At 40.8% G+C, this 12,663-nt stretch overlaps 1 protein-coding gene across 5 annotated transcripts in view; it reads left to right on the top strand.

Annotated features, from left to right (window-relative positions):
• USP42 (ubiquitin specific peptidase 42) overlaps positions 1–12,663 on the top strand; it is a 72,386-nt gene that overhangs the window by 51,055 nt on the left and 8,668 nt on the right. For all 5 annotated transcript variants that reach the window (XM_049111144.1, XM_049111147.1, XM_025426237.3 and 2 more), the window contains 11 exons: positions 1,158–1,268; positions 3,274–3,376; positions 4,280–4,347; positions 5,051–5,121; positions 6,220–6,302; positions 7,312–7,423; positions 8,194–8,334; positions 8,513–8,613; positions 9,713–9,866; positions 11,253–11,969; positions 12,095–12,189. In XM_049111144.1, the coding sequence (XP_048967101.1) occupies positions 1,158–1,268; positions 3,274–3,376; positions 4,280–4,347; positions 5,051–5,121; positions 6,220–6,302; positions 7,312–7,423; positions 8,194–8,334; positions 8,513–8,613; positions 9,713–9,866; positions 11,253–11,969; positions 12,095–12,189 (1,756 nt within the window). The remainder of the gene's footprint in view (positions 1–1,157; positions 1,269–3,273; positions 3,377–4,279; positions 4,348–5,050; positions 5,122–6,219; positions 6,303–7,311; positions 7,424–8,193; positions 8,335–8,512; positions 8,614–9,712; positions 9,867–11,252; positions 11,970–12,094; positions 12,190–12,663) is intronic.

Consider the following 12,663-nt stretch of genomic DNA (forward strand, 5'->3'; position numbering starts at 1 on the left):
TCTGCCATTTCTGGGTCTGTTTCTGTTTATTTTCTCCTTGTTATGTCATTCTTGCATCTTTGCGTGCCTTGTGGTCTTTGATTAGAACTTTATTTATGTTCTGTGATGCTGGAGGTTTTTTTAAAAAAATTATTATTCTTATAAATATTTTTGAGCTTTATTCTGGGACACAGTTAAGTCAGTTGGAAATGATTTGAACCTTTCAAGACTTTTTTTTTTAATTTTAGCAACTTTTCTTTTTTTATTATTTATTTATTTATGATAGTCACAGAGAGAGAGAGAGAGAGAGACAGAGAGACAGAGAGGCAGAGAGGCAGAGACATAGGCAGAGGGAGAAGCAGGCTCCATGCACCGGGAGCCCGATGTGGAATTCGATCCCGGGTCTCCAGGATCGCGCCCTGGGCCAAAGGCAGGCGCTAAACCGCTGCGCCACCCAGGGATCCCCCTTTCAAGACTTTTAAAGCTTTGTTAGGCAGATTATGAGAATCCTTTAGTTTAAGGCAGAGTTTCTCAGTCTCAGCACTATTGATGTTTAGAACCAGATAATGCTTTGTTGTGGGGGCTGGCCTTGGCTTCTTGTAGGATGTTTAGCAGCATTTGTGGCCTCTACTCACTGGATACCAGTAGAACCAGTTAGTCATGAGCTAAGAATGGTTTTCACATTTTTTTTTAAAGTTGTAAAAAGGAAAAGAAAAGAAGAATATACAACAGAGACCCTGTATGTGGCCAACAAGACCAGAATATTGGCAGAGTGGCTTTCAGCCTCTTGTATGGTGACATTTTTGTACTATTTTAGACAAATGGTGGTATAAGAGACAACTTATTTTTCTAGTATAAAGAGTAGTTAAGATTACAGGCTTTGAATATGAAGAAAATATTTGAGTCCAATATGTATCTTCTACTTAATTTGACATTGGGCAAAAATTTAACTCTCTGAGCCTCAGTTTCCTCTAAAATTGAGCCAGTATATACTTATCACCTGGGTTTGTTGGTGAATTAAATGAAAATGAATGAAAATATGTAGCTGAAGGTGTGACACACAGTAGCTGTTGCTGTTACTTCACTTCAGACGTGTGCCCCTTATTTAAAATATTCTGTGATGTCTGTATGGAGTCATATTTTGCTAATTTGGAGGATTATGGTCTGTTATCTTTCAGGTCATGCAGAAGGATTTTGTATGATGTGTACAATGCAAGCACATATCACCCAGGCACTCAGTAATCCTGGGGATGTTATCAAGCCGATGTTTGTCATTAATGAGATGCGGCGTAAGTATCATCTGTAATAGTTTATGATAGTATTTATTAGGTAATTGGTCTTAATGGCATAATTGGTAAAAGACAAACTGCTGGTGTATTGTAGAAAACAAACATGTTTTATCATACATGGATATGTCTTTAAATAATAACATTTTTAGTAAAACATGCTATAGAAACATACTTTGAAACCTTAAATAATAATAAATATAATAAAGTATTCAATTTAATATAAGAAAAAAATTTTTTAAACTTTTAAGTGGGCTCCATGCTTATGGCAAAGCCCAGTGTGGGGCTAGAACTCAAAGCTGTGAGATCAAGACTGGAGCCAAGATCAAGAGTCAGACTTTCTACTGACTGAGCCACCCAGGCACCCCACAGATTTAAAAATTTTTTAAACTCACTTTGTTAATAAAATCATTGATAAGTTTTACAGTGATTTCCCCAGATACTTGAATTACTATGCTGAGTTATACTATAATGTCCCACTGATTTCTTTTTTTTTCCCCCCACTGATTTCTTTAAATAGTTTTGAATTAGTTTTAATTCAGTGAATGGGTAATTATGCTATGTATATATAGCATCAAGAATTATGAAACTAGTTAATTATATGTTTAAAGCAACATGTAGACTCATAACAGCAAATTTGTGGATAATTTCACTTTTTCTATTTAATTTTTAAATGACTTGAAAACTTTCTTCTGCATTATAATGACCCTGAATAGGGTATGTGAAATGTTTTAATGCACTTTCTATATGTTTTTGTAATAAATTTTTACATCTTAATTAACTGAGTTAGGGAGAAAAATGCATACAAATAAAAAAGAAACCCTAACTGTTAATCTGGAATCTAGTGGGGTAATTATAGGGGTGGATAATTATACAATGACAATGTATAATCCTTTTGCCTAAAAAGTTGCCGAAGATTAAGAGGTGTTCTATTGGCCCTCGGCACTATTAACAGACCAGAGGAAACAACACAAACATTTTTTACTGTTGTTGTTAAAGATTTTATTTATTTATTCATGAGAGAGAGACAGAGACAGAGACAGACATATCACTGTTTGTTTTTTCAGGCAGAGGGAGAATCAGGCTCCATGCAGGGAGCCCAATGTGGGACTCCATCCCGCACCCAGGATCACCCAGGCAGACTCTCAACCACTGAGCCACCCAGGCGTCCCCCGCAAACATTTTTTAAACAGTGTTGGATCCTGGCAGAATCTTAGCTAGGGGAAATTTTATTTCTTTAGTGTTGTGTATATATAAGGAATGATTAATATTTTTAAACCTAGACTTTAAGAAAAGGTCATTGCTGTTTGTGTGCACATATTTCCACAAGCTCACATAACACCCAGCACAGCCAGTGGGATTATGGGATTGCCACTTATGTATGGAGCACTGGCAGAGCGCCGGCACGTCATACGAGACAGCGAATATATATTCACATAGAGAAATTTCTCTATTCATGATTTATTGTGACATTGTCTATATCTTGTTGTTTGTTGTGTCATTTTGTCTTGCGGCTGTTTAGCCCATTAGAAACAGGGCTGCAGAGCTGCTCTGTAACTGAGATGCTGAAAACACAGTGTGTTCTGTGGGTTGTTGAGACAGAACTGAGATGGGTTCAGACTTTTATGTTTGCCGTGGATTCTCTTAGGGAGATATAGCACCAAATTTAATAAGATTGTATGTGCTAACATGTTTCGAACAAACATTTTGAGCATTTTGAACAAATTTTTGAGACAATACAGTTGAAGTTGAATTTATTCAAGGATAGTTTTTTAACTTGCTGCAAATCTGGGGTCTCTGGGCTCTTAGGAACTCTAGCCCATGTGCACTTGTAATGGTCTAAAAGGCATGGTGCTAGCTGTTCTTAGGATAGTTTGTGTTAGTGCTATGTCCTCATAAAATAATTATCAGGTATTTTCTAACCGACAGATGGTCATTACTCTGGGGAGTACAGCTGGGGCATATAATCTGTGATGATAAGGCTGATGTCTTTACTTAAACTTCACAGGTATAGCTAGGCACTTCCGCTTTGGAAACCAAGAAGATGCCCATGAATTCCTTCAATACACTGTTGATGCTATGCAAAAAGCGTGCTTGAATGGCAGCAATAAGTGAGTATAGCAAAGCATTAGTCATTTCTTCCCTTGGCATCACTGGCCTATCAGTTCAGTTTTGCCTTTTACGATGAATGCACAGAGCTGTGTGTTTGCTTCACTCTGACTTTGCACTGCCTTTTCCTCAAATGATTTCCCTTATTTTAAAATGATTGAAACATTTTAAAGGGGTGCTTACTATAACAATTTGAATTTAATTACAGATGTCAAGAATTGGGTATTGATTTGGCCATTACTTAATTTCTGAGTAGCAGCATCCCTTTGCAGATCTACAACTAACCACTTCTCCTTTCTAGTTTCTCCAGCATTTTTTCTGCTCCTCTCCACCCTCTGAAATTTATGTGTGTTCCTTGTATCTTTCTTAGTTTGGTCAATTACCAATTCCTACAGTTTCTTCCTTAAAATCTAAATGCAGACTCAAGAGGAAGATTGCAAATACAACTAGATACCAAATCCTAACCCACTTGCTATTGTGTGAACACACTTGGTAGATCTCCTGTTCTCGTTCCCACTGTTGCTAGTCTGCCTTGACTGGGCTCTGCTCACTTGTATGACAGACCCCAGAGCAGAGGAGAATGCTCTCTACTCCCTGCCTTCTTCACCAGCCAGTCCACACACCCAGTGTCATAGGTGTACTGCTTGCTTCCAGGTCAAATTCCTGCCTCATGTCAAAGCCCTTCTCAGTACTGTCCTATCTCTTTCTGCCTCTCCCCAAACCCTCAGTGTGTTCTGGTCCAGGCAAGATGACACTCTGGCTGCCGTGCATACTGATGTCTTTTTATTCCGTGGCTTCCTGTTTGAATTCTTGTTCTTTTATAGATGTCCATGCTTTTAAAATTCAGTCATAGCATCTGTAATTTTTGTACAACTCTTGTCTCATATCACTGTTTGTTTTTTCAGATTAGACAGACATACCCAGGCTACCACACTTGTTTGTCAGATTTTTGGAGGATACCTAAGATCTAGAGGTAAAGTTTTATTTAAAGTTGTTGATAAAGTGATAATGAATATGGTTAGAAAAGTGCAGTAGGAAAGGTTTAGTACTGGAAAGTGTGTCTCCTGTCCCCCTCAGAGGCAGCCCCTGGCCCAGTTGATAGTATAGCTTTCCAGTACTTTCCTATGCTTGAGAAGCCTGGGAGTATGTTAGATAGATCTCTTTCCTTTTTCTCTTAACATGATAAATCTTTTTACGTTTTAGTACATGTAGGTAACACAATCTTTCACAGCTAAAGTAGAAATCTGTTTACTTGAGTCCCCTAACAATGGATATTTAGGTTGTTTCTAATTCTTTGGTGTTGTTATTACCATTAGTCATTCATGGAACATCCTTACACATTGCCTTTATGTTCATGTAAAAGTGTCCAAGTAGGATGGATTCTTAGAATTTCTGCATTAAGGGGTACCTGTATTTTAAATTCTGATGCTCCAGATCATCCTTCCAAGAGGTTATACCAGTTTACATTCCAACCAACAGCATACGTGGGCTGCATTCATGACACTTTGGCTCACACTGTGTGTAGCATTAAGTTTTTTTGCCCAATCTGAAAGAAAAATGTACTTTATTTTGATTTTTTATTTTGAAATAATAATATTGTGTTCTGTCATTTCAGTAGTTGGTATTGCCAGAAGGATTACACTTTGCTTATTCTTTGCATTTTATTTTCATTTCAGTCAAGTGTTTAAATTGCAAAGGTGTTTCAGATACGTTCGATCCATATCTTGATATAACGTTGGAGATAAAGGTATGTTTGCTAATTGTAGTGATGAGGTTAGAAAGACAGTCAAATTTTGTGTAACTTTTTCTGCAGTTCATTTATAACTTAGACTATAGGTACTAGAGAATGTGAATTGAAACATTTCCTATGCCAAGATTGTATTTAGAGGGGATTATGTAAGATATGTAGCAGGTATCATACAGACTTAAGAGACTTCATCTTTTTTCTGCCCTTTGACTTTTCTCTTGATAGGTCATGATAAAACCAGAAGCTGATGCCTGTATTAGCCCAATTTAGAGGATTGTCACTCTTTAGAAACTGTTTTGTTTCTTGCATTTTCTAAGCTATTTTTTGTAAAGCTTTTATTTTTCTGATGACAAATGTAATCCATGCTTATGATAGAAATGAAGTGTTGCAGATAGGTAGAGGGTCCCATCCCTCAGGATGAACCCTTAACAATTTGATATAAACTGTTCCACGCCTACTATCTACTGCTTATAAAAATAGGATTACACCTTAGGCCTGTTTGGCCACTTGCCATCTTCATGTAATTCTGCTTGGGGGCCTTTCTGTATGTATGCCTTGACAGTCGTGCCATAGTGCCCGGTGAGTGCAGACACCATGATGTACATGTCCGATTCCTTGCTGGTGCATATTTGGTTTGTTTCCAGTTTTTTTTTTTTTTAATTTTATGATAGTCACAGAGAGAGAGAGAGAGAGAGAGAGAGAGAGGCAGAGACATAGGCAGAGGGAGAAGCAGGCTCCATGCACCGGGAGCCCGATGTGGAATTTGATCCCGGGTCTCCAGGATCGCGCCCTGGGCCAAAGGCAGGCGCCAAACCGCTGCGCCACCCAGGGATCCCTGTTTCCAGTTTTATGCTATTTTAAATAGTGTTGTGGTGAGAACTTGTTTACACATCATTCACTTTGATCCGCATGTTTTTTTTAACAAGGGGAAGATCATTTGATGTATACATGTATAAAAGTGAACATCATAATAAAAGAGAAATTTATTTCTACACAAAAATTCACATTTGCTTTTATACCTTTGAGATATCTTTTTCTTTTCTCTCTCAAGTGGCAGTGAGAGGTCACGTGGTGCTGATGCTGTTGTTCTCTTCCCAGGCTGCTCAGAGTGTTAACAAGGCATTGGAGCAGTTTGTGAAGCCGGAACAGCTCGATGGGGAAAACTCTTACAAGTGCAGCAAGTACGAGGATGTGACCACAGTGCTGGGGTGGGATGGGGGTAGCAGGGGGGTGGAGAGCACATAACAGTGGGGTAACTTGCTGTGGTGTTGGGGGTGTCTCAGGAACCCCCTCGAAACTCCTGTGAGCTCCTGTGGTGTCTGGGAAGACACCAGGTTTCCGTGCTCCCAGGGTCGGAGATGTGCACCTCTGTCCTTGGGAGGCTTGGTGTCCCATTACTGGGAAGGTTTGTGGGGGGCAGTCCACGGTAGCTGCCATGTAGAAGGGTGCAGCCCAGATGATGTGTCTGTGGTAAGCAGCGTTTTCATGGACTCCTTGTTAGGAGAGGCAGTGATGGAGTGGGGTTTACCTTCTAGAGCGATGAAGACTCTTCATCGCTCAACCCCCAGGATTGGGGTGGTATCTGCTGGAAACTTCTAGAGTTGATGATTGATTCATTGCTATATTTTCCTGTGAAATCAGGAGAGCCTCTATTTGAAGAAAGTCCTGCTTCACATGTTTTAATAGATTTTCATTTTAGAATCAGGTACTATGGGTGATCCTTACCAAATACTCAAGTCATTGGGGAATAAAGCTCCCCATGACCACAGGGACTTCTACTCTAAGCTCCACAAATGTTCTAATCTTTACTTATATTCTTTTTGTATCTGGATAGGGATTTGTTTGCTAAGAATTATACTAGCTTGAAAACTGATTAGCTTTCCAGTTTGTTTTGAATTGAGAGAAGTCTGTAATCACCTGATTTTAAAATTATCAATGACTGTGGCTTCTCAGAAACTGTTCTAGCTTCCTTTTTACTTTCATGCTAATTGAGCAATCTCCCGTTATAAATTTTAGTGTTTTGATTGTTGATTGAGAGCCATGGTGTTTCTTAGCTAGTAGCTTTCTTTTAGGTTTGGTGGAAATATTTCAGAGAAATAACAATGGAAAGACCAAGATACCAAAAGGTGTGTGTGTGTGTGTGTGTGTGTGTATTAATCTTCTTAATCTTTTGTTTCTGTTTATTTCAAGGTGTAAAAAGATGGTTCCAGCTTCCAAGAGGTTCACTATACACAGATCCTCTAATGTTCTTACGCTTTCTTTGAAACGTTTTGCAAATTTTACTGGTGGAAAAATTGCTAAGGTATGTAGATAATATTAATAACCTTTTACATTGAGTCTCTCAGTAAATATCAAGGGCTATAAACGACCTAATTGAACAGTTCTGTTACCTGATTTCCTAAATTCTTCTAGTACTTAGTAGTGAGGAAAAAGCATTGAGCTAGTGGTAATGTGTTATGTATGCTTGTGAGTGTATGTTGTTTCACCTTTAGCTGGTTAGACTTTCTGATGATAAAACTGGTAACTATGATCTGCATGTGGGCTCTGTGGTCAGGGAAGGTGGTGAGATACAGGGAGAGCTGGTGTTGTTTGAAATCCAAAGAGGATGCCACTGCTAGATCTCAACACTCTTTTGTTAGAGTTGATTTTCCTATTTGTTCATATTTTCTGATAGTAACACACTGAATTTTCGTATTTTCTTTCTACTTTCTAAAATAGAAAATATCGGAAATCAGTAGTACATAAGAGATCTAAACAATCCTTTCCCAAAGTAGTAAAACTCAGTGAGACAGAAGTCCAGAATTAGTGTTCCATTGCATCCTTGGCCTGTTCAGAGGATTCACTTCATGTAGATCCTTGTTTGCTGCAAAGAAATCAAGAATACAGCGGGAGCGCATGAAATAACTTGGGCTCCAGGCTAATTATGTCTTTTGAAATGTGGTTCAGTGTGTTAGGTTTTTGCTTGAACATCTGAGGGTACTGAGCCTTGTGCACAGGTCTCCACGTGGATATGCAGAATGATCTGGGCCTTCAGAAGTAACCTTCCTTTATCCTCTTTCCATCTCTGTTTAGGATGTGAAATATCCTGAGTACCTTGATATTCGACCATACATGTCTCAACCAAATGGAGAACCAATTATCTATGTTCTGTATGCAGTGCTGGTACACACTGGCTTTAACTGCCATGCTGGCCACTACTTCTGCTACATCAAAGTAAGCAGACTTTACTGTTTTTAAAGTAGACTCTAAGGTAGCTCTGGCACTCTTAGGGGGCAAGGTGGGACTTCTACAGCTAAAATATGAAAGCCCATGTTTCTTATATTTCTCTTGCTCAGTGTTCCCTCTTTGTCTAATTATATCTGATTTCTCTTTTGTTGGCTCTCTTTTGCAGGCTAGCAATGGCCTTTGGTATCAAATGAATGACTCCATCGTATCTACCAGTGATATTAGATCGGTACTCAGTCAACAAGCTTATGTTCTCTTTTATATCAGGTATCATCAGGAAAACAGATTTTCACATTTTCTGTTATGTCATTTCTCTTCATCTCATCAACATATTTAAATTCAATTTTCGGTTATTTTTGAAACAGCAACTTAATGGTGCCAACAGAGTAAGGGAGGTAGTTTTGGGGTATGGATTAGGAGTTGGATTTAGCTTCCAGCTCCTTGGCAAGTTGACAGTGAAGCATGCCGAGAAAGGGCATGGTGATGGCATAGGAGGGTAGGCTGCTGCTGCTGGAAACACACAATGTGGGCCTGGGGGCTGAGGAGGCGATGTGTTAGAGGCCTTAGGAAGGGGCCTCTGAGGACCTGGATGTGGTCACTTCTCAACCACTGAGCATAGGCAGCCAGTCACCTTCCTAGGGCACACCTGGGTTGGCACCAACTCACTTCTCTCTTGTTGCTGCTGCATACTCTGACTTCACTAATTCCATTTCTGCAAGTATGTGGGCTTGGAAAAAAGTCTGATATGTGCTCCTAGGTATTGATTTATAATAGCTGAAAATTAAGAACATCCTAAAAATTCCAATATTAGCAGAATGAGCGTGTAAATTGTAGCATAATCCATAATAGTTGGACTATTACACAGCTGTTAAAAATAATTCTTATGATGCCTTTATTTTCTTTAACAATATGAGGAAGTGCTCAATATATATATGGAGGAAAAGCGGTTTGAAATCTTTTATACTGGTATTGAAAAAATCAATACAGGCTAAAGTTTGGAGGATATTCCAATAAATCTGAAGAGTAGATGCCTCTCATGGGTGAGATGAGTTACAATGTTTGTGTTTCTAACTTCTGAATACAGACTTCCTGTAATGGGATATATTGATAATTAGAAAAATATAAATAAACAGAAAATAATTCCTTTCAGGTAGTGGCATCTCCAGAATACACAATCAAAAATACCACTTGTATGGCTTTTGTTATATCCCTGTTGGAGCATCTGCCACTAACCTTGACCTAAGGGGATCCTATGCATAGCTCTGTGCACGGCAGCTTCTCAGTCTGTTCTCTGGGGGGCTACAGATGAATCTTTCCTAAGGTTGTGCCCTATGAAGCCCTAACCACTGTCACTTTCTGTCCCCAGGTCCCACGATGTGAAAAATGGAGGTGAACTCACTCATTCCACTCACAGCCCTGGCCAGTCCTCGCCCCGACCCGTGATCAGCCAGCGTGTTGTCAACAACAAACAGGCTGCGTCAGGGTTTATCGGACCACAGCTCCCTTCTCACATGATAAAGGTAACATTCCAGAGGTAGGATGTAATCTCTGTGGTAACTTTGGTATTGTCCAAAGCCTCTGGTTAGCACTGCTGTGGCTGCCATGTCCTTGTACAACTGAATTTCTTGTCAAAAAAGTTATTATAAAGTATTTTAAATATACAGAAAATTTCAGTGTATGAATATAATAAACAAGAAGAAAGTCTGAGTATAGGTATATTTAAATGCTAGAGATTTTTAGCTCTCATTTTGGACTTCCATTCTGTGAGTGGACTAAGTATTTGGGAATCCCTGATGGAGGCTGGAAACAGAAAGCAACCCTTTCACAAAGAATATTCTCAGTGTGTCCCTGTAGCCCTTTCAGGAGTGTGGTGTGTCCTGTCTGCCATCCGGCAGGTCGGACACACTTACTGGGAGAATCGGAGGGATGCCTCAGTCACGTGACACCCATATCTTCAGGAGGGAAGGCCAGACGTTCACTGGCCTTATGCAGTGATGATGGACAGCCTGTCTGCAAATGGAAGCACCCCTGCCACTTGCACCAAAGTGCTTAAGCCTTTCCGTTTGAGTGTGATTTGTTTTGAATCAGCAGATTGTCTAGTGTGCTGTTTTTTATGGATGTTGGAAAGTATTTGGGTTATAGTCAGAGTCGCAAATCAAATGCCTCTGGGAGCTGGGCAGGTAATGGGTTCCTGCATTGGGCTCTTAATAGTGGCGTCAGGACACCAGCCAGCTAGAGAGTATGTGTCCTGTGTGGAGAGTTGGCTAATACTGATTTTTCAAGGTTTTTTGTTTTCTTTCATGTGAAGCCTTCCAAAGTTAAGTTTAGCAAATAAATCAGATATTTAAGAAAACTCTGTGAAGGCCAGGCACAACGTCTCTGTGAATGAGATCTCACCCCTGGCCACCAGTTTGCCTCTAGGATAGAGCTGCATAGGTGGAGTCTGGAGCAAAACAGCTCATGAGTAGGATTCAGAGGGGACAGCACCCGAAGCAGCTCTTCTGTGTTTGCCCATGCCACCCATCTCCCTGGCTCCTGTGGTCAGTGGTAATTCCCCACTGGTGGGCAGTTCCTTCTGCCTATATAGCAGTGGGCTTCCAGGAAACCAGGCCGAGGAAAACATGTGACTCTGTGTCCAAGGGAGCCTGTTCATTTCTGTCAGAATGGAGCAGAAAGAATTTGGGCTTGGAGTTCTCAGAAATAGTTGTTGATTAATTACCAGAGAACACTGACCCATGGAAGGTTTATGGTGGTCAGAAGCAGATAGGAGGAAGAGGTGTTTCTAGGTGGGCGCCATGATATTCCAAAAAAGAAAAAAATGAGCAAAATGGGAAGGGCCTCCAGCCAGAGTGGATTCTTTTGTCCATTTCTGGGGCTCTCACCAGCTGGGGTCTTCTTTCTTCCAGAACCCACCTCACTTAAATGGGACCGGGCCATTGAAAGAAGCGCCGAGTAGTTCCATGTCAAGTCCTAGTGGAAATTCCAGTGTCAGCCGGGCTGGTTCTGTTAATGCTTCGACTTCTGTGCAAAACTGGTCCGTTAACAGGCCTTCAGTGATTCCAGAACATCCCAAGAAACAAAAAATCACGATCAGTATTCACAACAAGTTACCTGTTCGCCAAGGCCAGTCTCAGCCTAACCTTCACAGCAGTTCTTTGGAGAACCCAAACAAGCCTGTTCCCTCTTCTACCGTTACCAATTCTTCTGCAATACAGTCTACCTCGAGCGCATCTACGACAGCAGTTTCTAGTAAAGTCACAAAGCAGATGACCCCGAGCGAGTCCTGTTCCAAGCCTGTGATGAATGGCAAGTCCAAGCTGAACTCCAGCGTCCTGGTGCCCTATGGTGCTGAGTCGTCTGAAGAGTCTGACGAGGAGGCGAAGGGCCTAGGCAAGGAGAATGGTCTCGGTACGATTGAGAGCTCCAGCTCTTCTGTGCAGGATGCAGAAGACGATGAGGCCTCTCCGCTCGAGCTTCGAGAACCTCTTGCTCTAAATGGTGCTGACGGTACAGACAGTGACCTGCAGGAAAACGGTCTGTCCTGTGATGGTGCCAGTTGCCAAGTCCCACCTGGGCTACACTCAGAAAATCCCTTTTCGAAGGCGAATGGTCTGCCCGGGAAGGTAAGTGTGTGGGGGCCTGGGGGACGGGGAGGTGGGTGGGAGGAGGGTAGGCTTTCGACTCTCAAATACAGCTGGCCACTGTCCAGCGGCAGCAGGATTTGAAAGAGCTGTGTTTTTTATTATAGTTGATGCCTGTTCCTCTGCCTCCTCTCCCAGAAGACAAAATCTTAGAGACCTTCAAACTCAGCAACAAGGTTAAAGGCTCGACAGAAGAAACCAGGTAAGACAATGACAGTGAGGAAAGGAAACCATGACCATGTGCATGCGCGCTGCTATTTTAACTCCGCACACATCTCATCATGAACCTTTTGGATCTTGGAATGATTTGAATCATGATCTAGGGAATTTGTTAAGTGCCTCTGAGAAAAGGAAAGGAAAAGTTTATTGGAAAAATTACCATTTTTCCATGAAAACGATGTCCTTGAGCTAACACTCTGTTCTCCTGCCCAGCCCCGTCTCTCTAGCTTAGGAACATTGCAGCATGCTTCCGAATCTGCCCCTAGCGCTGTCTCACTTCATCCTTCAGTGACATATGTATGAAGACTCACTAAGGTTGTAGGGCAAGATTTCTTGACTCCATCATGTTGCAAATATTTTATTCTGCTCCTTCAAGAATCCTTAAATTGCAATCATAGATACAGTCTGTCTCTACATTTAATGTTTTGTTTTACTTTTTTAAATCAGTACATTTCCT

Source organism: Canis lupus, chromosome 6 (assembly GCF_003254725.2).
Source record: "Canis lupus dingo isolate Sandy chromosome 6, ASM325472v2, whole genome shotgun sequence".
Lineage (NCBI taxonomy): Eukaryota > Metazoa > Chordata > Mammalia > Carnivora > Canidae > Canis > Canis lupus.